This window comes from Geotrypetes seraphini, chromosome 2 (genome assembly GCF_902459505.1).
Source record: "Geotrypetes seraphini chromosome 2, aGeoSer1.1, whole genome shotgun sequence".
NCBI classification, from domain to species: domain Eukaryota; kingdom Metazoa; phylum Chordata; class Amphibia; order Gymnophiona; family Dermophiidae; genus Geotrypetes; species Geotrypetes seraphini.
The window spans coordinates 399,240,625-399,266,661 of NC_047085.1; the positions used below are offsets into that span (position 1 = coordinate 399,240,625).

Consider the following 26,037-nt stretch of genomic DNA (forward strand, 5'->3'; position numbering starts at 1 on the left):
AATGAAATAGAATAAGTTGAACCAACAATATCCAAACTAACATCTCCTGAAATACTGGAAAAGCTGCTTCTGTTATAGACTAATCCAACAAACAGACGCCTCCTTTATTATGAAAAACTACAACCTCTAAAACAGCAGCAAATAAATCCTTCAACCCCAGCCACGAACAGAAAACAACCTCAACCTCAACACTACCATCACAACCAATATATCCTCTCATTCAATTGGGCACGACACAATGGCTAATTGTTTTTGTTTGATATGCTGCAGGTAATCGCTGCAGATATCACAATCTTATTATGTGGAACAGGGCTACATGGGGACAATGTGTCTTCTGATCTCCTGATGAAGCTTTAGGGCGAAACGGGCCCCATTGGGATCAGTGACCAGAGATCAGCGATTATAAGAGATTAATCATCAGAAGCCAAGTTCCTTTTATGATTTTTCAATTAATTTTGATATAGTTGATATTTGGGGGAGGTGGTAGACCAGTGATTGACAGAACATCTCATGAATTGATCAGCGTAAACTGGTCTATTGAAAGTTGGGAAAAGGAGTCTGAGGTCTTCTACCTTTCCAATATTATTACAACACTATTTTTCAGCCAGCACATTGGATGTTTATGCAAACTTTTTTTGATGTCTTGGAGAGTATTTTGAGAAGTTTGTTGAAAAACTTTTTGCATATTATATGAATTTATATGCCCACTCCGCTATTTTGATGTTTGTCTTTTCATATAACACTACTCCTCTTCCTTTTCTTCCTACCCTGTCTTTCCTGAACAGATTATAGCTCAGTATAACTACATCCCAGTTATGGCTCTCCATGAACCATGCCTCTGTGATCATCACTATATTCAACTCGTCTTCTTCCATCACTGCTTCTAGATCCAGAATTTTGTTTCCCATACTTCGAGCATTAGTAAATACTGATTTCCAGACATTGCCCCCTTTTCCCATCCATGTAGAGGTATTCAGTGATTTACTTACCTGAAGGCTTATACTCACCTGGTGGATTTGATCACCCTGCCTCATCACTTCTAGTTTAAAGCCCTCTTCAATATATTAGCCAGCCTGCCGCTGAAGACACTTCTTTCCTTCGTTGATAGATGGATGCCATCCTTGCTCAGCAGCCCTTGAAAAATTATCCCATGGTCCAGGAAGCCAAAACACTCTCGACGACACCATCCATGTAGCCCCATATTCATCTCCAGGATGCTTGCTTCTCTGACCTGGCCTCTCGATTGTTTCTTCTCTCTTTGTAATCCGCATTATACCGTAATGCGGTATAGAAGCAAGCTTTTATGTTTTCTTATGTTACAGTTGCAGTGGAAATGGATAGGTTAAGAATACGGCAGATAGGAGGTATACTTTAGGGCCCACACCAAACTGCCAGATTTTCCAATTTATTTACCAAAGTGTGTGTGCTTTTTTGTTTGTTTTTTAAGCTGTAAAGGGTGATAAAATGTCAACACTTTAGTGCTTTTGAAAATTATGGAGACTTTTATCATGCAAAGTCCCTTTAGTGAAAATCATCTGCAATATACCAGCCTCTTAGAATGAAAGTTCCCTGGGGCAAGAAAATGCCTACTGTACTTGAATGCAATTTGCTTTAAATCCAAGTTTGGAAAGGACAAATCAAATGTACAATTAAAATCCAATCTATTGTAAATTGTTCTAAATCATTAAGGACACTTGCATTCACTAGAACTTTAAATACAATGCCGCCATGAATTCTAATTATTCTTGAATTTGCTTACCTGGCATACAACTGCTTGAAGCATAGCATCAAATACGCCTTCGGGTGAATCAATATTTCCAGAAAGTTTTTGTTTCCTCACTGCATTTCTAAATTCTGTTACATTATCGGTCAAGGAAAGCACATGAATATAGCCATGAGAAGGCATACAGTCAGAACGGTAACCACTACAAGACAAAACAAACATAACTCAGGTTTTTAAGATGTACTAGTATATCCTTCATTATCAATTACAGTTTGATTAGGAGGGACCAGTGGTGTGCATCCAGGGCTTAAAGAGGGTGGAGCGAATCCCCCGAAGGCACTGCTCTGAATTTGATTGGTCGAGCAGGCAACAGGCAGATGCTGCTTAGCCAATCAAATTCAGATCTAGGCATTAGGGTACCTAAAAGGAGACACTCACTTATAGAACTGCTTCATTTCTATATAGATTCCTATACAGATAGTAGCACTAAACACACTATACAAAAAGCCAGTGATTGCTCCAGCCTAATCAGGTATTCAAGCATTTTCCCCCATCTGTCCCAGCAGGCTCACAGTCTATCTAATATACCTGGTCTAATATACCTGGGGCAGTGGAAGATTAGGTAACTTGCCCACGGTCACAAGGAGCAGCGTGGGGTTTGAACCATTATGCTATAATCTTCCTTCTCAAATCTGGCCTTTAAACTTTTTGTGAAAGTTTAAACATTTGAACCTATGTATAGCTCAAGAATTCTATCAGGATGAATGCATAAAGACCTAACAGAAAAAAAAAAATTAACATACAACAGAATTTCAAGCCACATAAAAATTGTTTTCCCTCTGTATATTTCCTCACTATGCAAAAGATACATGCTTCAGTAGCAATACTCTGAATCTGGTTCATAATATTTCCATACAGTGTTCATCAAGTACAATTATATGTCAAATAGTACGTACCTGCAAGGATTATTGATTCTGGGTGGATGACTACTAATATATGGTGATATAGCTTTATCCACAAATGATCCGAATCCAAATCGGAAATCACGAGAGACATTTGTCATCTTCTGAGACAAATCAAGTCCAATTGAATTTAAGTTTACTATACTTTCACTCATAGATGCAGACACATCAACTAAATAGTAAAGATCCACAGGATATTTCTCCAGGCGACGAATTGTTAATGTAAAATTTGCTTCTGCTCCTATTTAGAAAATGAAACACACATTAAGCAAATATTTATAAATATAAAATTTTAAATGATGTCTATATCAAATTCAAGCCTTTTTGCCATATTTGTGTTTTAAGTAGGGTTGGTGCTAGGTTTCTGGTGTTGTGCTGGTATTGTGTTAGTCATAAGAGAAATTAAATATAATAAATGCAATTTAACATAAAAGAAAGGAGAAGAAGATATATGAAATGGAAGTCTTAATAAATCAGACTGTATTTTGTCCTAGTTAACACTAAGGAAATATAGAAACATAGAAATATGATGGCAGATAAAGGCCAAATGACCCATCCAGTCTGCCCATCCACAGCAGCAACTATCTCTTCCTCTCTCCAAGAGATTCCACATGCCTATGATCAACATATCATTTTAACTGGATGCTTCATTTTATAGAGCCTACAAACATTACATAATAACATAAGAATAACCATATTGGATCAGAGCAATGGTCCATCTAGCCTACATTGGCCAGGTCATGTCACAAGTACCAGGCAGAATCCCAAACAACAACATTCCATGCTACCGATCCCAGGGCAAGCAGTGCATTTAACTTTCAGAAACAGGAAACCTCTTTCCTTATAATTTCATGAATTCTCTACAGATTAAACAAAAACAAAACAATAGCCCTTCGGAGGATTTAAAGGAGCAAGAGATCTATCTTTAAAAAAAAAAAAAATTCCATGATCTCCCAGAACAGAGATATCACTACAGCAAATAAGTTCAAGTTGTTCCCTATGACCATAGTGAAGTTAACAGTAGGATGACAAAAAAGAAAAAAAAAGATTTAAAAAAAGGTCTAGGAGCAGAAGAAACAAAACTGATATATCTGAGCATCCACAGATCATTCAACAGTTACGATTGTCACATTTTCAAAAAGGACAGACTAAACCTCTCTCCCAAATAGCAAACTCCTGCAAAAATCTCTCAAATGCATCTATTTTCTGTTAAGTCTGTCAAGGTTCTGATATCGCACCGTTCTCCAGTTCTAACATAAATGCATAGATACTTTGCATATTTTGTTTCCTAATTTTATCAAACTGACCTTGAAGTCCTGTTCTTGCTCCCTTCAAGGTTTTGCTTGTTTTATTGTTCCCAGATTAATGGTGTTAATTAGACCACTTGTCATATCTCATTCTTCATATCAGAGGACTGGAATGCATTTTATCTGTTCCTCTCTGTGTCTGCCAGTGTTTTGGCAGTAACATATTTGTTACCAGCAGCCCATACCTCCCAAAGAAACACATAGGGGCTAATGCACTTAAATGCATGGTAATTTATATGAACTTGCTATAAATATCAGCAAAAACTGTTTTAGGATAAGTCCATTGGCAGTGTGGTCCACTATTATGAAGAAGGTTCCCATTTTGATTTCCAAATTGAGTTGTCTTCTCCCTGGGTTGCCTGAGAATAGGGATGGCAAGCTGCAAAGGTCACAGCTCTAGAGAAGAGATGGTTTAGTCATTGTTTATGGGCAATGCCTAATAACTAAATTCATGGTTCCAGAAGCAACAACCAAGCTAGCTGTATTGCAGAAAGGATAGTGATATTGTAGAATATTAGTGAAAACATTAAAAATATATGTATGGGTAGCTCCATATGAAGGCTTGTGGTGCCAGATCCCTGTAACTGTTTCTGATGGAACTGGACTTGCAAAGAAGCAAGAGGAAACTCCCAGGTCAAAAGACAAAAACATACGGTAAATGGTGTACAAAGGGGGTACTTCAATAAGGAGCTGCATAGTTGAAAGTGGTAAGGAGGTGAAAATGGTGTTATGTATGCATGAACCTACTTCTTATAGAATACACTCTAGTGGAAAAGTATGTACCATGATTACTTTGCCAGGGTCATGCACATGAGCGGAGTCTGGGCAGAATATACAAGCACACATGTAAATTATAGAATACTATAATTTACATATGTTCTAGTTCAAAAGAACTTACGAGAGCGTTTTCACCCTCATGTGACCGTATTCCAGAATGCAAAGTAGGTACTACTTCTCTTTATAGGACAGGCATAAAATAGATACAATCACGCTGCTACAGAGTTACACTATAAGGGAGCAATTCAATTCTTTGAGTATGTCAAGTCTGTCCTCTCCCACTCAATAATTTTAGATTATATTTAGCTTTTTTTTTTTTTAAGTTCAAAGATTTTATTGAATTTTAATATACAATACGTACAAAAAAGAAAAATGTTAATGAGGCAAGATACAGACGTTGTATATTTTGCTTTTTTAACTTTTACTGTATTTAACTATTGTAAACCATCTAGATCAGGGGTGGGCAAACTTTTTGACTCGTGGGCCACAATGGGTTCTTATATTTGACAGAGGAGCCTGGCGGCTCTGATGCTGCAGGAAGAGTAAACAGCAATCTAATATAATAAAACCTTAAGCTGTGCATGCGCACTCCCACCTGCATGCTCCCGTTTTCCGTGCGCTGTAGGGCACCGCAGGTAGGAGTGCGCATGCGCGTGAATCTCTCTCTCTTTCTCTCTTCCCCCGAGGCGGATGTCGGCCGCGGCGGCTGTAGGCGGCTGCAGGCCGCGGCAGCTGTAGGCCACGGTGGCTGTCGGCGTCTGCAGGCCGCGGCGGCTGCTGGCATCTGCAGGCCATGGCGGCTGCTGGCATCTGCAGGCCGTGGCGGCTGTCGGCATCTGCAGGCCGCCACGGCCGAGCACGGAGCCACTAGCAGCGAGTGGCAGTCAGCCCGAGAAACCCCTGACCTACAGGCCAGGCCGAAGTTTCTTTTTAACTTAAAAGACGCCTATGGGAAGTTTTAATGGATAGCCAGTCAGTAAAAGTAGGAAGAAGATAGGAAGAAAGACACAGGGACAGGGAGAGAGACAGAAAGACAGACAGACAAAGGGGGCCAGGGAGGGAGAGAGACAGAAAGAAAGACAGCGGGAGGAAGAGAGACAGAAAGAAAAAGACAGGGGTAGGGAGAGAAACAGAAAAAAAGACAGACATATTCTAGCACCAGTGGGAGGAAGGGAGACAGAAAGAAAAGAAGAAAGACACAGGGACAGGGAGAGACACAGAAAGACAGACAGACAAAGGGGGCCAGGGAGAGAGACAGACATAAAGAAAGACAGCGGGACAGAGATAGAGACAGAAATAAAAACAAACAGACATATATTCTAGCACCCGTTAATGTAACGGGCTAAAATACTAGTGATTAATAACAACAACAACAAAGAAAAGAAAGAAAGAAATAACCCTCCCCCCAAAGGGCAGACAAAGCAACGCGCGTTACAAGGTGCCTCCTGCAGCATCAACCTGACATTTATTCGTCCGTTGCCTCTCTGACCCAGGTGAATCCGTTCAGTGCCCAGGATTTCCAGTTGACTCAGAATGATGTGACCGCCCGCATGAGCAGCATTTCACGGCTGCCGCAGCATGGGGCCGCCTGGCGCTTTGCAGCGGCCGCCTTACACGATGATGGTAAGAGAAAGGGCTAAGGCAGACGCTGCTGGCCAGATTAAAAAACTAAACGGGCCGCATATGGCCAACGGGCCGTAGTTTGCCCATGTCTGATCTAGATACATGTAATGGATGGTATAATAAGAATTGATTAAACTTGGAAACTAAGTGAGCACCCTTCATTTAGGCACTTTGATGCCACACAGTGAGAGCCTATTTTATTTCTATAACAGCATCTGGGCACCCAGATTCCCTATGAGAATACTGGCATAACCCAGCACCAGAATACCTTACATTTAAGCACCTTCAGTTACGCTAGCCACAGACCTAGATAGGATTTTTGATAGTGCTGGGGAGGAGCCTGCTGTATTGGTACATGTGAGGAGGAGCCTGTATCTTGGTACAATGACTTAGGAAAATGTGGGAGGGAGGTTCTGGAAGCAAAATTTAGGCTGTTAGGTAGAAAACTGAAATTCAGATCCTCCCGAGTATGTAGTGCACCCACAACCCAAGAAGAAGGCAGAGCTCTGAAATCTCAGGGTTTGATATAGCACAATTACCTACCTGTAACAGATGTTATCCAGGGCAAGCATCTAAAATAGCCAATACTGGACTGGAGAGATGGAATTCATTTACTTGCTGTGAGAGCTAGTGAATGCAGATTGGAATGGAGGAGGGATCCCTTGTTCTGATTGATAAGAGTTGGGAAAGTCTGCAGAGGGATGGGTTCCTAGACACTGAGTTGAAGTAGAAGAGGGAACCCAAGGCTATCTTGCAATTTTGGAGCAACGAGAATCATAACAGTTGGTTCCCACCCGAGTTTGAAAATAAATTTTTCTATTAAAGGTATTGGAGGAAACGCTTAGAGAAATTTAACTGTCTAGTCTAGCAGGAAAGCATCAGATTCCAGTTGGTGGGAGGAGAGTAGTTTGGAGCAAAAAACTGTGGAAGCTGTAATTGATGGGAGACACAAACGGATCTATCTGAGAGGTTCCCCATGTTGAGAAGATTTGTTGTACTGTTTTTGTGTTCAGTGACCACTCGTGAGGTTGAAAATATTTGCTTAGCTGGTATATTCTGTTTGCCCGCCAGGTACCCAACTTTGAGGAATACCCAGTTCCAAATTTGAGCCTCTTCTTGGCAAAGGAGGTGAGATCCAGTGTCCCCTTGCTTATTTACATAGTACATAGTGACTTTACTTCCTGTGTGTATCAGGACTACTTGATTGAGAAGGTGACACTGAAATGTATGCCATACTCTGCAAATTTCTCACAGCTCTAGGAGATTAATGTGAAAGGATTTCCTTGAGTATGAAGGCTGTCCAAGTGAGCTTCCCATCCAAACATGGACGCATCTGTCGTTAACAGCTTTTGATGCAGGGGCACATGAAATAGTAGGCCCCTTTAGAGGTTTGTTGGGATGAACCATCAATGCAAAGAATGTTAAAGAGAGATGATTCAGAGTTGATGGGAGACCTTATCTGTGGCCTGAGACCACTGAGAGACCAGAGTCCATTGGGGATCTCCGAGATGAAGAAAGACAAATGGAATAACATGAACTGTGGATGCCATGTGCCCTAGTAGATGCATCATCTGATGCGCTGTGATGGTTTGTTGAGTAGAGACCTGGTTGCAAAGGAGAATTAGACTGTCGAGCCTCTGCTGGGGAGGTAGGTACGAGTTTGAGTTGTATCCAATAAAGCTCCTATGAATTCCAGTGTCCGAGATGGTTGGAGATGGGATTTCTGGTAGATGATCGCAAATCCCAAAAGCTACAGTATGGTTGAGGACATTGCTACTTGAGCTGCTTGAGGCGAGGATACTTTTAATCAACCAGTCATCCAAATAAGAGAACACAAAAAAAGCTGAAAGAGCAGAAGGCTGCAGCTATGACAACTAAACACTTTGTGAATACTCTAGGTGCCGATGCTAGACTGAAGGTCAGCACCCTGTACTGTAGATGATGAGGTCCTATCTGAATGCAGAGGTACTGCCTGTGGGCCAGAAGAATAGGGATGAGTATATGCTTCAAGACTCAGAGAGCAAGCCAGTCATTCTTCTCTAAGAGGGGATAGAAAGTGCCTAGGGACAGCATGCAAACTTCTCCTTGACCAAACATATTGAGGGCTCAGAAGTTGAGGATTGGGTGCAGTCCTTTGGTCTTCTTTGGTATGAGGAAATATTTCAAGTAGAACCCTCAGCCCCTCTGCCAAGGAGGAACTAGTTCGGTAGCATTCAATTGTAGGAGAGCCAAGAGTTCTTGTAGAAGAAGGGAGGCCTGCTGTGAGTCGAAAGAATACTTTCTTGGAGGTCTGTGATATTCAACTGATTCATCCAGTCAATCCGGAAAACTCCAATGAAATAATACAAATCAATCAAAAATTAGAAAAAATCAAAAACTGGCTCACTCAGAATAAACTTGCGTTAAACATAGTGAAAACAAAGGCGTTGTTCTTTCCGTTCAAACAGGGCATAACTCTATCTATGCCTTTCTCAATTGATAACACAGCAATCGAACTCGTCACATCCCTTAAGATATTAGGAGTAATAATCGACGACAAATTCTCTTACCAAGAACACATCAACAATACAGTCAAAAGTTGTTTCTATCGTCTACGTTTAATCCGTTCAATGTCAAAATATCTGGAACCAAAATCTCTAAATATCTTAATACACTCCCTTATAATATCCAGACTCGATTACTGTAATTCACTTCTCATGAACATCACTCAAAAGGATCAAAGACAATTACAAATAATACAAAACATCGCCATCAAAATAATCCACCATGGAAAAAAATACGATCACGTAACTCCCTATCTCATAGAATCTCACTGGTTGCCCATTAATCAACGCACAACATATAAAATAGCATTATTGGTATTTAAAACATTAGATACTAACGAGCCACAGTTTATAGATCGGCTCTTAATCCCTCATACTTCAAAATGTTCACTTCGGTCCAACACTCAAGGTCTGTTAATGGTTCCCTCATTGAAAATAATAGGAACCAGACGCCATGACATCTTCTCAGTTATGGCTCCTCTTATCTGGAATACCCTCCCCCTATATATCAGAAACATCAAAGACCTCAATTTATTTAAAACTAATCTAAAAACTTATCTCTTCAAATCCTCATTTAACCTTTAGAACAACTCTTTGGAGTACATGTAAACAATCAATACTTTCATACACATCTTCCCCAACCTACTCGTTTGTTCCTACCCACATCATCCCCCTTTCTTCCCTTGAGGAAACTACAATTTGTAACTATTATCCCCTAATGTTCTTTCCTAATGTTTCACAGTTCGTCTGTATTGTCAATCTGTCGTAGCACCTTGAAAATTGTTAATGTAAAATAACTTGTTTTATTGTTCTATACTATAATGCTTTTATTATGTAATTCGCTTAGATTTAATAGGCGAACCATCAAATTTTAATAAACTTGAAACTTGAAACTTGATGATGAAGAGCATAGCCTCTTATGACTCTTAAAACCCAGTTGTTGGTTGTGATGAGAGTACAACGATGGAGGTAATGAGTGAGACAACCTCCAAAAGGGATGAGAAGGAGGTAAGACAGTAGAATGGTGGTTAGTCTCTGGATGAGGGAGTCAAAAAGACCGGGTTTCTGTGATATTTGCTGTCTGGGAGGCTTTTGTGTAGGAGGCCTAGAAGATGATGTTGGGTGAAAATAGTGCTGCTTGTAATATAACTAATACCTAGGGTTGTAGTATCTCTTAGCAGTTTGAGGCTTAGAAGATTTTGCAGTTGACAAGAGTTGTCATACTGTGCTCATGTTCGGTCATTTTTTTGTGTGGCCTCTTCAATTTTTTCACCAAAGTGTTCATCTCCAAGAAAAGGGATATTAGCAAGACAGTCTTGTACATTAGGATCTAGGTCAGACACCCACAACCAGGCTTAGTAATGCATGGCAATAGACAGCACTGAAGTCCTAGAGGTGACATCAAATGCATCAAACACTGATCTGTCTATGAATTTCCTAGTTTTGAGCAAATTATGGGTTATATCTTGGAATTGCTCAAGTATACCCCCAGGAATATATTGTTCAAAGCTAGCCAACTGCTGGACTAATTGCTTGAAGTAGAAAGTCATATAAAAATTATAGTCAACATGGGATAACATGGTGTTCTGGTAGAATCAGCGACCAAATTTCACCAGGCTTTGGTCCTCTTTCCCAGGAGGAGCACTGGCATATATCCTAGTACTGGATGATCTTTTAAGGGCAGACTCGGCTAAGAGAAAAAGTTATGTTGTACTTGAGATTTGTCAAACCTTGGACATGCCTGAACTCTGTAAAGGGACTCTAGGTTTCTGGGTGGCACAAGTACAAGAAGAGGTGTCTCCCAATTTTTAAACATAGTGTCCTTCATGAGATGGTGGCAGGGAAATTTTAAACAAGCTTTAGGGATCTGTTCAAAGTCCAAGGCATCAAATAATTCAGCTCTCTGCTCAGATTCACATTTCATCTTTACTAGAAGGGCTTGTCTCTGGGGCAGAGAGTCCTGGATCAGAGTAAGTTGGATCTGAGAGATCTAAATCAAAATAAGTTCTTTTAAGAGATAAGGCACATCTGGAGCAGTGGTCTTTCGATTTAGACCAACGTCGATGAGAAGACCTATGAGTGTGGTGCCTGGAACAACTCCTATCGGTGTCATGGTGCCAATCCAAAGTAGAGTGAGAAGAAGAACTATGATTCCTATGAGATATTAAAGGTTTGTACCTGAGTCCCTGGTGAAACGATGCTCAGGCTGGGATGGTACCAATAGAGTCGAAGATAGTACAAAGGCAGGTTGCATTTGCAACATAAATGCCAACTCCTTCTGAAACAGCTCCTTGATTTGCTCCTGCAAAGATTGTACCGCAGATATTGTCAGTATAGTCAGTGCTACAGTGCATCAAGGCATTGGAGGCTTGCCTCTGAATAGACACTGACTGCAGAGAATGAGAACTCAACTTCTTGCACCAGCGTTTGGCATGCATCGACTTACTCAATGCTTGAGAAGACGCTGATGTTTGAGTTTAAGGTGAAGTATGGGTACGCTTCTTAGCATTTTTAGGAGAAGTAGATAGTACTGTTGGAGCAGACATCAAGCGGATGCCAAAGTCAATGCCTCCGGAGAATGATTCTTGGATTTTGATGAAGACATGGTCGATGTTGAAGGGGACCTGAAAAGTTTCTCCTGTTAAAAAAGTCAAGCTTTCAGGGAGTGCTTTAGAAGAATAGAACAGTGGAGATAAGCGTGACAGACTGTCAGCTCTGTACTCACTGTGCCATGAGGTGCTGTTTATTGCTGCAATGGAAGCTTAAACAGCTAATACAGAGATTTATTGCAAGCATGAAAACTGGACAGCTAAGTCTTCTGACAGCACCACCGACTCAATACCAGTAGCAGGAGACCTCTATCAGACATCCGTGCGGATGTGACTTGGCAAAGGGATGCAGTTGGCTCTAATCCAGGGTGCATCTCCATGGAGCCATGCAGCCTAATCTCAGACCCACTAGCAGATGAACCTGGGATGAGCCAGCTCCCAAGGGAATGGTCCCTGATCCCTGAACCGACATGCAGTCTGTCCAAAGGGTGCAATGAGGCAGCCAGAAAAGTCTGATCTCCCAGAGCCAGACCTGTCCCTGTAGGTAATCTCTGCAGCACAAGGGTGAAATTTGCGAAGAAAAATCCTGAAGTTAAAGAAAAATAAACACAAGCAGAAAAATCAAACTCCAACAGTCTGGCTTGTAGGAAAAATCTGGATTCCTGGAAGGCAGTCCTGAGTTAAGAGGGGAGGGGCTCAAAACTCTGTATAATGAGCCCCTACATGCTGTCTGGTGACCATAGGAAAATAACCCACTAGTGCAGGAATAGAGCAGGATTGTACAAGAAGGCCTGAATATATGTACACTCAGGAGCAGCAGTATTGGGGTATTTGTTAGAGCAGTGGACTAATAAGCCAGGATTCAAATACTACTGACACTTTGTGCCATTTCTTCACCCTCCATTTCCTCAGGTACAAAATTAGATTTCAAGTGTTCTGGAGGCAGGGAAATACCTATTGAATCTGAAACATTGAGCTGTCACTTTGAGCTATCAATGGGAAGGCGAAAGCTACATTGAAATCCTGATTTTTTTTAAAAAAGCCATGCTTTCTGGGGTTAAGAGATGTGCACATTCATCTAAATGGTATGCATTTGGCAGAGACATATGGAGAAATTAGGTTCTTACCTGTTAATTTTCTTTCTTTCTGTTAGCCTGTAGACTGGTATAGCCCTTACGAATGGGTTATATACCTCACTGCTACCAGAAGGTGGAGACCAAGAACAAACTTGTATATCAGTATAGCTTCCCCCCTAGCAATCCAGTCTGCCGAATAGCCAAGCAGAACCTAGAAAAGACTTCAACTGAAAACAGTAAAATATATTCCGAACAGGAGTGTCAAAACAAATACTTGTAAACTATTGTGGAACGTGTGTAGAACTAATCTCTGGTATAGAAAATATCCCCACAGCTCACCAGCTGTGCCAGAGCTGCTGTTCTTAATTCTCCCCAGCCCTAGAAAAAATTCTAGAACCCACAGAAAAACTAAAATCTGCACGCAAGCAAAATAAAAACCTGCCATCACCACACCGCACCAAGATAGATAGGGTGGGGACTAGACCAGTCTACAGGCTAACAGAAAGAAAATTAGCAGGTAAGAACCTAATTTCTCCTTCTGTAGCGCTGGTAGACTGGTATAGTCCTTACAAATGAGACGTACCAAAGCAGTACCCATTAAGGGTGGGACCCCCGAAGGGCTGACACCAGAACACGTTCACCGAATACTGCGTCCCAATACGCTTGAACATCCACACAGTCTGACAAAGGAATGCAGAGAAGCCCAAACTGCAGCCTTGCAAATATCCACTGGAGGCACTAGAGAAGACTCAGCCCAAGAAGCTGCCTGACCCTGAGTAGAATGAGCCTTGAGAAATTCTGGAACAAGCTGCTTCTTCAGAAGATAAGCGGAAGCAATAGTTTCCTTGATCCAGTGCGCAATAGTAGCCTTAGAAGCGCCATCCCCCATACGAGGACCCGCTAGAAGGACAAAGAATCTGATTTCCTGATCTCCTGGGTCCTCTGCACATAAGAGCAAAGGACCCGACTGACATTCAACTTGCGCAACTGTGGAGGACCACTGCCTGATTGACATGAAAAAGAAAAAACTACCTTTGGCAGAAAGGAAGGAACAGGCCTCAAGACAACCCGCTCCCTAGAAAACTCCAAGAAGGGAGCCCTACAAGAGAAAGCCTGCAGCTCAGAAACACGTCTAGCAAAAGTAATGGCCACCAAGAAGACCGCTTTAAGAGTAAGATCCTTCAAAGAACAGTCGCCCAACAGTTCAAAAAGTGGGCGCACCAGAACTGTCAGAACCAGATTCAGATCCCAAGATGGAACAGAGGATCATAAGGGAGGCTTGAACTATTTGGCCACCCGCAAGAAGCAAATCACATCAGGAATGGCAGTCAAATGTTGACCTTTCAACAACCCATGAAAGGCTGACAAGGCCGCAAGCTGAACCCGGAGAGAAGACCAAGCCAGTCCTCTATCCAGGCCATCCTGCAAAAACTCTAAGATGGTTGGCAAAGAAGCGCAAAAAGAAACCACTCCATGCGCAGCGCACCACTCCTCTAATATACACCAAACCCTCACATAAGCCCAAGAGGTGGAAAGCCTCTGGGACCCCAAGAGAGATGAGATCACTATCTGAATACCCCTTCTTAACTAGGCGATCCCTTTCAAGAGGGACTCAGATCGAACATTGGAATGGGACCCTGAGTCAGAAGGTCATTAAAAGAGAGGCAGAGGAAGAGGATCCGCCACCAGATGCCTCACCAGATCTGCGTATTATGGCCGCCTAGGCCAATCCAGAGCCACCAGAACCTAAAGGCCTGGATGTCAAACTACACGGAAAAGAACTCTGTCCACTAATGTCAACAGAGGAAACATATACAACAGCCCCTCCGTTGGCCATGGTTGAACCAGAGGATCTAGGCCCTCGGCCTGACCGTCTCTGCGACGATTGAAGAAGTGGTGTGTTTTGAGGTTGACACTTGTGGCCATCAGATCCATGAGGGGCTGACCCCAAGAATGTACTATCAACTGAAAAGCCACGCGGCTTAGACACCACTCTCCGGGATCTAGAACGTGACGACTTAGGAAGTCTGTTTGAACATTCTCCACTCCGGCTATGTGGGAGGCTATTTCCTGAGGATGGGTCTCCAAGACATTGATCGACCAAGAAGCCTCCTCCATGGACCAGGTGCCCTGAGCTGAGTGACCCAGACACTGAGCTCCCCAACCGAGAAGACTGGCATCCGTGAGCAGCACTGTCCACTGCGGCTGGTCAAGACTCACCCCTTGTACAAGATGGGAGATCTGGAGCCACCAACAAAGACTGCACCGAGCCATGCCCGGAAGTGGAACAGGATGATTCAGACTGTGCCTCTGAGGTGACCACCTCCAAAGAAGAGCATACTGAAGAGGACATATGTGGGCCCACGACCACCTCACCACATCAAGGGAAGCCGCCATCGACCCCAAAACTTGAAGGAAATGCTGCACCCGAGGACACCGGGATGCCATAAGCAGGCGAATCTGAGATTGCAATTTGCTTACCCGGGCCTCTGGAAGGAAGACCTTCCCCAAGGAGTTGTTGAACAGCACTCCTAGATATTCCAGGCGTTGAGATGGAGACAACTGGCTCTTGGAAAGGTTGACTACCACACCAGCGACTGCAGAAACTCCACCACTCAGGTGCTCTCTGGAATGACTTCGCTCAAATCAACCAGTCGTCCAGGTAGGGATGAATTAGAATGCCCTCTTTTCACAACGCTGCCGCAACAACCACCATCACCTTGGTGAACATCCGTGGAGCTGTGGTCAGACCAAAGGGAAGTGCACAGAACTGATAGTGTTGCTCCAAGATCACAAAAGCGCAGGAAGCGATGATGGGAGGCCTGAATAAGAATGTGCAGGTCTAGAGAGGTCAGAAACTCCCCCGGCTGAACTGCCAGAATCACAGGCCACAGAGTTTCCATGCGGAAAGAAGTCATGTGAAGAGCCCTGTTGACCCCCTTCAAATCTAGGATGGGACGAAAGGTTCCTTCTTTCTTTGGCACTGCAAAGTAAATCAAGTACCAACCTGTGCCCCACTCCTGTGGGGGAACTGGAACCACTGTGTGGAAATCCAACAATCTTTGAAGGATCTGGAAAAAGGCCTGCTGCTTCCATGCCACCTACGAGGGAGAAGCGAGAAAATGATCTGGCAAGGAATGGGCAAACTCCAGAACATAGCCGTCCCAAATCACCTCCGGAACCCACTGATCTGCCCATTTTGGATAAGAATCCCTCAGCCAGGTGCCCACCAGTACCAAGATGGGCGCTGGAACTGGGCGCTGGAACCAAGACAGGCACCCATTGGAACCAAAATGGGCACCGGCAAGGAGTCATTGGGCAGGACGGGTGGCGGGGGCACTACCCACACCCCTGCGGGCACCATGAAAGGACTGCATGCACTGGAAGAACCACCCTTTAGAGAGCCCAGGAGATTGAAAAGAAGCAGCCCTTCGACCAGGGCGGAAGCGGCGGAAATCACGCCAACGCGTAGCACCACCTCGAGCCAGCGGCCTAGACCTATCCTCAGGGAAGTGAGGCACTTTAGAATCAGTGAGTCTGAACCAACTTGTCCAGGTCCTCACCAAACATGAAAGATCCTTTAAAAGGGAAACTTTGTCAACTTAGCTTTGGATGATGCATCCGCCAACCAAGCGCGAAACCACAAGGTACGGCGAGCTGCCACTGCAGAAGCCAACGACTTGGCAGAAGGTCGCAAGAGGTCATACATGGAATCTGAAAGATAAGAAGCACCCAATTCAATCTTTGCCACCTCGCGTTTTAGCAATTGACAATCCTCAGATTTACTGTCAAGCACATACTCGACCCAGTGAAAACACGCTCGAGCCACCAGCCCGCCACACATCGCCGCCTGGACCGCCAGAGCTCTCACATCAAATCTCTGTTTAAGGAGGACTCCAATTTGCGCTCCTCAGGGTCATTCAAGGCCGCACCACCCTCAACGGGCACAGTATACCGCTTAGAGATGAAGAGACCACCGTATCCACTACAGGTGACTCTAGAGTATCCCTGTCCCCTTCAGGAATGGGATACAGGCAGGCAATGGAACGCGCAAAACGAAAGGGAGCTTCTGGCACCTGCCACTGTGCAAGCATAATGCCCTGAATATCTAGATGCACAAGAAAAGAGTAGGAAGCAGAGCAGATCCCCTTAAGCAAGGGGTCCACCGCAAGCAGGGGCTTTGACACAGTGTCCTCAAAGTGCAAAACTGAGGGAGACCTGAAGAATTAGCTCATGAAGCTCTTCCCGCTGAAATATGCGCACAACAGATGCATCTTCACCAGCAGGGGGGTGAATGAACCCCTCGCTGGCGGAATCTGACCCCCCAAGAGAATCCTGGAAATCTCCCCAAGGGTCCAGGTCCTCATCAATAACATCTTGCTCCTCTGGGCAAAAATCCTCATCCCAAGAAACCCTCGGGAACTTGGATGAGATAGGAATAGAGGGGGACAAAACCACCGCTGCATGGGGAAGATGTCGTGGGCAACCCACCACCCCCTCCGAGACCCCTGGAGTGAACATGGAACCTCCAGCCACCAGCACATAAGCTTTACATAGTGCCAACAAATTCAGGGGGGGAAACCCCGGCAACCCCAAGGGACTCCCTGCCCCAGCAGGGGACCCTGCCATATCTTGCCACTGGCATACCTTTCCAGAACAGGGTGAGGATCACATAAGGTAACAGAAATGAAGGTGGAGGTTCCTGCCGAAATTGGACCTGAAACCGCCAAAATTGGCACTCCTGCAGCCTGCCACATCTGAAAAGCCTGGGACTTTCCCGACGCTAAGGCCGAGGAACCAACCGACATGAAAAGGGAATCCCCAGCCGCTCTGGCGGTAAGGGAATCCTTTTCACCCTGACTTTTGGCAGCTGGGGAACCCTCCGCGTGGGTGCGATCCAAAGCCGACTTGCAAGGTAAATGCGGCGGGGTGTCCTGGTCGCCGGCAACCACTGCCGATGAGACTCCCCCCACCGCTCCAGCCAGCACAACGCTTGCACAGGCTGGCAGCGAGTACCTCACGTCTAAAGCACAATGAGCATTTTTTTCCCTTAAAAGTACTCATTGTGCTGAAAACCACCCTAGCTGAAAGAAAAGTGTAGGTTAGATGTGAAAAAGGCAGTTTTAAAGGGAAATGTGCCCTTTAGACCGGCACACCTTAGGATTTTTTTTAAACTTAATCAGAACAGACTCCATGGCTCTCAAAGCTGGAAGGCTGACCAATCAGGGGTCAGGCCATCGGCTGAGGCACCTCTACAAAAATTTGGGGAGGTGGAGGAAGGGACCCAGCACGAGACCCGCCGGGTTTAACACCCTCGAGGTCGGACGGATCCCCAAACAGGACCCGTCCAAGCTCTGTCCGGCACAAAGGAGAACCCAGGAGTCCAAAACAAAATTCCAACAGTACTAAGAGGGGAACAAAATTAATCTTACTACCTACTATGGAGACTGAGATAGACTGGATTGCTAAGGGGGAAGCTATACTGATATACAAGTTTGTTCTCAGTCTCTACCTGCTGGTACCAGTAAGGTATATAACCCATTCATAAGGACTATATCATTCGTAAGGACTATACCAGTCTACCAGGTGCTACAGAATGTACTGTTATGATATCAATGTTTGTCTATAGAGTCAAGTCTATGCAGTACACATACCTTGCTTGTAATTTACCCCATGCTTTGCTAACTTCTAATATGGCTTTTCATTTTCTGTTTCTCTTCACAGACATGTGTACACTTCTCTCTCCGTATTCGCGGTTTCAGCATTTGCAGTTTCGATTATTCACGTTTTTTAGCTTGCTGGCTCCTCCCCCAAATTACATCAACTTGCGTAGAAAAATCGCTGATTCCAAGGATTTATAGGAAAAAAAAATCACTGATTCCCAGCACTTTCTTTACTGTGTTTTGCCTCTCCTTCAGGAACAGGAAAGGTCTCCCACTATGTTATTCACGGTTTCACCATATTCACAATGGTTTTTAATAGAAAACAGCGAATAACATATGAAAAAGTTATTCAAGGTTTTTCTGTATTTGCAGTTCTGTTAATCCCCTATCACAGTGAATAAGGAGGGAGAAGTGTAATAATCTAAAAAGCTATCTAAACCAGGGCTATGGAGACAGTATACCAAACCTTTGACTCAGACTCAAAACTCCTATTTTTCTACTGTCCAATTCCAGCTCCAATTCTGACTCCTGCTGATATTAAGCTTTAAATTTTTTGTTCTGGATCTACCAGGATAAAAATATGTACAAGTATAAAATTATAAATTCACCGTATATTAGAATATTCTTCTAATTTTAAGCTAGATTCAGATTTGCTATATTTTTACCAACTCTGGTTCTGACTCCAGCCAAAATTGTTTCCAGCTCCAATTTTGACTTCACAGTCCTAATCAAAATTAGTGACTGCCCAAACATATGGCCACCTAAGTCTGATGACTTTGCTGGATCATATCTGGCAACCACCAACCAATATAATTATTAAAATTTTAGATAGTAAACCTGGGTACAATTGGATTGAAACCTCTCCTGGTGTCACTTGTGTGTTAGCTTCTTCCACATTGGATATTGTTACTTGGACAGAAGAATATTCTATTAAATCCGATCTGCAGCCTTTGTATATTAAATTAAACAGGATGTCACATCGTTCATTTTTAGTTGCTTCCATCATGAAATCCTGATCAAAAGAAAATACAAAGTATAAGAGAGTACAAGAAATCTACAACATATTTAAATAAATTAAGCAAAGGAATTAACTACCAAGTGTTCCCAATTAGAAAATATTACTTTAAATTGTGCTATAGCATAGTCTTTGGTCAACACATGTTTTTAATGTTGCAATTACTAGAAAATGTCTTTGGGCATTAATATAATTGTACCAACTTGGTTTAAATTAAGAAAAAATAAAAAATCTACTTCAAATTTAAATAAGCATCTTGTAAAAATCAGTAGTAACAAAAGAAAATTACAGAGAGCACATTATGCCTTTTTTGCTTAGGCCCCATAAAAACAATTTTACTGTTGTATTGATATACTTTCTAAGTTTGCAGGATGGAAAACAGTAAAGTTAGGGTTACCAGATGTCTTGATTTACCCGGACATGTCTTCTTTTTAGAGAACATGTCCGGGCATCGAGGCGATTTTTATAACCCGGCACTGTCTGGGTTTTGATAGGCTTCCAGTGCAAGACTGTGCCAGAAGGGCATCTTCACATGCGTGGATGCAATGATGTGATATCACGCGCATGCATGCATGTGACATCATTACATCACACCTGCGCATGTGCAGATACCCTCCCGATGCGACTCCGAGCATGAAAACAGGTTGCGGTAGCGGGGCTGGGTAGAACTGGGTGGGACTGGGTGCGGCGGGTCCGGATTTTACAATAGTAAAATCTAGTAACCCTAAGAAAGGCAGTAACTCAGTCAGCACAACACATTCACTATAACTTCTCAACAGGGATTTTCATTAGGGGCTAAGCAAGATTACAGATCTGCAATAGAGAATACAATTGCACCTTCTGCTTTAGAATTTCCTTTTATTTTTGCCCCTCATCCATTAAACACAAATGGCAGACAGAGAAGTATAAGGAAGAGACCTCCAAAGACATAATAGAACCATCCTGCTTCCACTAGCATCCCCTGAACTGCCTTGGCAAGAAGCAATCCTGTATATAGAACTTTTTCTCAAGATGAAGCAGTAACCTCTAATGAGGAAAAGAAAAGAGAACTGGTCCCCACAGGTAAATGCACACACAAAGGAGTAGTGGTGACCAAAAGCCACAGCATGATGGTTGAAACGTTGGTTCTACCTACCTAGACACAACAAGACCCGGACAACTACAACAATCAAAAAATTCCAGAATCATCTGCTGCTGCAAGGCTTTATTGTGGAATCTAGAAGGAAATCATACTGACAACACGGCCATGTTCAACGTAATATGCCTGTGTTAGGGGTCTGTGTGTTTGCCAAATCCTTTCCTTATAAAATGTCTGAGAAAGTCACTTTATCTTTGTGGTTACTGCACCCGATGCTTAAAGGAGAGAACTCAAAACAATTTCAAAGAAATCAACCCTTTTAAACTAGATCAGTGTTACAAGGAAAACCAATTCTGAATTTAGTTAGTAATAGAGTGGAGGAGTGGCCTAGTGGTTAGAGCAGCTGTCTCAGCATCCTGAGATTACGAGTTCAATTCCCACTGCAGCTCCTTGTGACTCTGGGCAAGTCACTTAACACTTCATTGCCCCAGGTACAAAAGTACATGTCTATAAATATATAAACTGCTTTAATTATAACCACACAGAAAAAAATGTTATATTAAGTCCCATCCCCTTTACAGTCATTCAGGTCTGGAATAATGTATCTTTGAAAAATACTAACAACAACAACAACAACAAAAAAAGGAAACAAGGGAATTGAAAATAAACTTTTGGTGGGTGGTTTGAAGGCTTTTTGATCAGATTGCCCCGAGTAACAGCTCAATGCACCCACTGATCAGTTGGTGAAAGTAGAGCAATCTGCCTCCAATAGTGAGAGTGGGTGGTAGAATCAGGGGAACACTGGCAATGCTCTTTAGAAAAAGAGTAAAAAACACGACTGCTGTTTGGACAGAGAATGAGGTTGAGGTTTCTGTGTCTTGTCGTTTTACATGGGGATGCTGACCAGCAGGCCTAGAGGGTGATGAAGATAGCAGACTATAACATTTCATATTGTAGTAGTATAAATAACTGGATGGAGCAGAGCATCTTCTAGAACAAGACGATGACCGAGAGGCTTGAGGCTTAGACAAAGTGTTTTTAAAAATTTTATCAGCCACTTCTTGTATCTAAACAGATCATCACCCTTACAAATAGCATCTGAAAGGCGCTCCCTTACTGAAGTTTCTAGATCAGAGACCCTGAGCCAGCTAAATGGTGCACAGCAATTGCTACTGCAATGTTCCAGAAAATACATTGAAAGCATCAAATATGCCTCTAGCTAGGAACTCTCTCATAGTGAACTGTAAGTGTTAGAATTCTTTAAGTTTCTCATGAGGGAGGAATTCCTGAAACTCTGAAAGTTGTTTAAACAATAAATTGAAGAATTGAACTGGTAGTCCATAATTCTATTGATGAGCATAGATGAGTGAAAATGTGTTTACCAAAAAGTCTAGTGATCCAAAAAAATGTGTTTACCAAAATACCAAAAATGTGTTTACCAAAAAGTCTAGTGATCCAAAAAAAATGTGTTTACCAAAATACCAAAAATGTGTTTACCAAAAAGTCTAGTGATCCAAAAAAAATGTGTTTACCAAAATACCAAAAATGTGTTTACCAAAAAGTCTAGTGATCCAAAAAATGTGTTTACCAAAATACCAAAAATGTGTTTACCAAAAGAGTCTAGTGATCTGTTTCCCTTCCTGGAGCAGCAAAAGCATAAGACATTGAACTGAATGAATGTTTTAAAACAGTTTCCACAGCTAAAAAGTGATGTTGAAAATTATTTATTTATTTAATTCATTTTATATCCTGTCTTCCCCAGAGGGGATTACATAATAATTAGTCAAAACATTCATATAATATGGTTTGTTCATCCTAAATTAACATTCACAAAAATTAATTCAACATGTATTTGGTATACATTTGCTTGGGAATTATCGACTGGATGGTTGTTTAAAACTTAAGGAGGAAGACTGGAGGGTTAGATGCTCTGTTAGTCTGTTTAATGACGGTGAGGTGCAGAGGGTGCTGGGGGTTTAGGTGCTTTACCATAAGGATAATAGGCTAAGGGAATTAGGTAAAGAGGTAAGTTTTTATTGCTTTCCTATAGATTAAAAGCCCTTCTATGGATCTTATATGTAGCGGTAGTTGATTCCACTAGCTTGGTACAAAATGGGATTAGAATTGACATCTGGCAGTTTGGAGTCAGAGGCCACGACCAGGGGGTAATTGTAGCCGTGTTTCCTCTTGGGAGCAGAGCGGTCTGTTCAGGACTTAAGATGGAAGTTTGGCTGATATGTAGCAGAGCGCCATGTTGTGTAAGAACTTGTATGCTAGTACCAAGCCTTTAAAGATGCAGTATTTGGCTGTGGGTAGTGCTTGGGATATGGGGTTGTTAGTGTAAAGGTTCTTTAGAAGTCTAATTGCTGCATTTCGTACACATTGGAGATGCTGAAGATTTTGAACTGTCAGTCCATTGAATAGTGTGCTGCAGTAGTCCATGCGGGAGAGGACAAAGGCATAGAGAAGTTGAGTAAAGTTGGGTTCAGAGAAGTAGTTTCTTATTTTCTGGAGTAGTTGGAGACAGTAGAATGAAGAGACCACTTGAGAGATATGGTTGGAAAGTGATAGGTTAGAGTCGAGAAGTATCCTTAAACTGCATGCTTGATCTTTTGCAGTTATGGTAGTTGATCCCAAAGAAGAGAGGGACGGATGTAGGTGCTGTGCCCTTTGAGTAGTTCTGTTTTAGAGGTGTTCAGTTGCAGTTTGTTTGTGGATATCCAGTTTCTGATTTCTGGGAGACAGTTAGGAAGTTTCATAATCTGGGAGTCGTGGTTCTCTCCTAGTGGGAAATATACAGTACAGTTATATCCGCTGAAGTGCACAGCCTTCGGACCAGGTTGCCACTTGCGCTTAAACGAAGTGTGCGCTTAATAGGAGGGGGGGAGGCTGTAGTTAAGCCGGGTCAGTTTAAATATGGCACGTGGGCTGCTGGATCCTAAAGTACATTTATGTTTATTAAAAACTTTCTATACCGCATAACAGCCTAAAAAAGGATCCAAGCGGTGTACAATATATAATACATATTCATCAAGAAAGGAACTACATTTAAAAACAGGATAGAAAAGAGTGAAATCAAAAGTTAAAAAGAAAAATTTTTTTAAATAAAATACTAAGCAATCAACATCTCCATCATTAAGTTCAAATTTTTTATTGTAAGTTTTACAATACAAAATAAAATCAAAAACATAACAATGAACATGATAGCTGTCGAAGGGCATCATATAACACAGTGGTTAGACTACACAGTTCGATATCTCTGTGAGAGATAAAGCAAGATGAGGGTGCTAAAAAAAAGAAAGAAAAAGGGAAAGGTGTAGAGCAGAATTATGACAGCAGAATGGTCTGCAAGGTGGGCTGTATGTACCTTTCAAGAAATTTCCAAGGTGATACAGCAGGAACGAAAGAAGACATTCTGGAAATATGACATTTATCAACAGCATATTGTTCATGTTTATTGTACAATAATGGATTCAACCAGAAGGTGCAGTCTAAGTGAGAGGCTGATTTCCAATTCTTGAGAATATGCATGATAGCAGTTGCAAACAGTGTCAATCAGCTTTAAAGGGCAGGCAGAATCAGCAAAACAGGGATGCTGAGAGCATAACATAACAATATCAAATGTAAGATCTGAGTGACATGTAGAAATGTTTTTAATGGTCTTCCAAATGCTTGACCAGAATGGACGAATAGCGTTACAGTGAAACATCATATGGTCTAAAGTGTCATCAGATCTGAGGCAGTGCCAACATTTAGGGTCAGGTCTCAGTTTAGCTTTCCACATACGGTGAGGGGTCTAGATCGCCTGCCACATAACAAAATTAATGGATTGCGACACTCTGGAGGATAGTAGCGGGCAATTAGTTTTCATCCAACATAATTGCCAATCAATGTCCGAGATGGGAGAGGTCAGCATAGATTCCCACTGAGTCATGATGTGAGATGAGAAAGTATATCGATAACACTGCACAACAAAGTTTTTGCTTCCTGAACACTGCTGGGTGTTTCTTATAGAATTTTGGGTGCTGATCATGAATATTACATCAAAAATTACCCATCACGTACCATTTCAGAGAAATCTTCAATTTTGTCGTGATTTTTTCTTATATTTGGATGCAAACAATTTTTTCTCCCATAAGTGTCTTATCAACAACGGTTTGTGCCGCCTGGGTATGTCCATGCATAAAATCTAGCCAGGTTGGAAGCTGTTTTATGGAAGATGACATCCTGGGCATGTCTGGGCAGGTCTGAACGAGCTTGCGCTGTCTCACCATGCTATAATGGTGGCTTCCATACACCGATCCTGCTCATTTGGTTAATATAGATAGTCCGTGTGTGTATATAGTATCAGTATAGTAAAGTATAGTAGTATAGTAGCTGTAGCAATATAACAGTAAGTAAGCTTGATGCTATAGACGTTTTGGTGTCGGGCAATATGTCTCGTCGGTGTCGTAACAGCCGCGACACATTCTGCTATATCTGTGGGGAATATACACTTACGCCTCAGAGACGTTCGATGACTGCCCTTGTAAAGAAAGCCTATCATCTGTATTTTGGCTGCAAAATAGGTGATCAAGACAAGCAATGGGCGCCTCACATTTGCTGTGCGACATGTGCTGTTAGTCTGAGAGCCTGGCTCAGAGGTACTCGAAAGACGATGCCATTTGCTGTTCCGATGATATGGCGAGAACAGAAAGACCATGTGACGGACTGTTATTTCTGTTTGACTAATGTGTCTGGTTTCTCTGCCAAAAACAAGAAGTCAATTGAATATCCTAATCTGCCTTCAGCAATGAGACCCATGCCACATGATGACAGTCTTCCAGTTCCGAAACCACCAGAGGATTGGACCTTAGACGAACCAGATGAAGAAACTGCAGTGCAGGGTTCTAACAGTGACATTGACCCGGATTTTGAACCATCCTCATCAGGCGATCCACATCTGATAACACAGTCCGAATTGAACGATTTGGTCAGAGATTTGGGTCTGTCAAAAGCAAAAGCTGAGCTGCTAGGTTCGAGACTGCAGGAATGGTGTTTGCTATCACCAGGTACGAAAATTTCTGTGTTTCGAGACCGGCATCATGATATAACCAAATTTTTTGCACAAGTCGACAGTCTCTGTTTCTGTTGTGACATTGAAGGATTGTTCTCGGTCTTTGGTTGTGATCACAACCCGGAAGAGTGGCGTCTTTTCATTGATTCGTCAATGTTAAGCCTGAAAGCTGTTCTGTTGCACAATGGCAATGTTTATCCTTCAGTACCTGTTGGCTATGCAGCACATATGAAAGAAACATATGAGAATATGGAAATGTTACTAAAGTATGTCCAGTATACCAGGTATAACTGGAATATCTGTGGAGACCTCAAAGTCGTTGCTCTGTTACTAGGACTGCAGCTTGGCTATACAAAGTACTGCTGTTTCATCTGCGAATGGGACAGCCGAGACAGAGAGTCGCACTATTCTAGAAAGAACTGGCCACTCCGTAAAAAGTTAGTTCCAGGACAGAAAAATGTAGCACATGAATCGCTTGTTGACCCGACAAAGATATTTTTGCCTCCTCTTCACATTAAACTGGGACTCATGAAGAATTTTGTGAAAGCAATGAACAAGGAAGGGGAAGGTTTTCGTTATTTAAGACAGATGTTCCCAAGAATAACTGATGCCAAGATCAAAGAGGGTATTTTTGTTGGCCCCCAGATCAGACATGTTATGAGTGA

General features: G+C 42.5%; 1 protein-coding gene across 3 annotated transcripts in view; it reads right to left on the reverse strand.

Annotated features, from left to right (window-relative positions):
• ITGB8 (integrin subunit beta 8) overlaps positions 1-26,037 on the reverse strand; it is a 153,188-nt gene that overhangs the window by 80,014 nt on the left and 47,137 nt on the right. For all 3 annotated transcript variants that reach the window (XM_033930923.1, XM_033930925.1, XM_033930924.1), the window contains 3 exons: positions 19,061-19,235; positions 2,680-2,926; positions 1,760-1,925 (listed from right to left, as the gene is read on the reverse strand). In XM_033930923.1, coding sequence (XP_033786814.1) covers positions 1,760-1,925; positions 2,680-2,926; positions 19,061-19,235 — 588 coding nt within the window. The remainder of the gene's footprint in view (positions 1-1,759; positions 1,926-2,679; positions 2,927-19,060; positions 19,236-26,037) is intronic.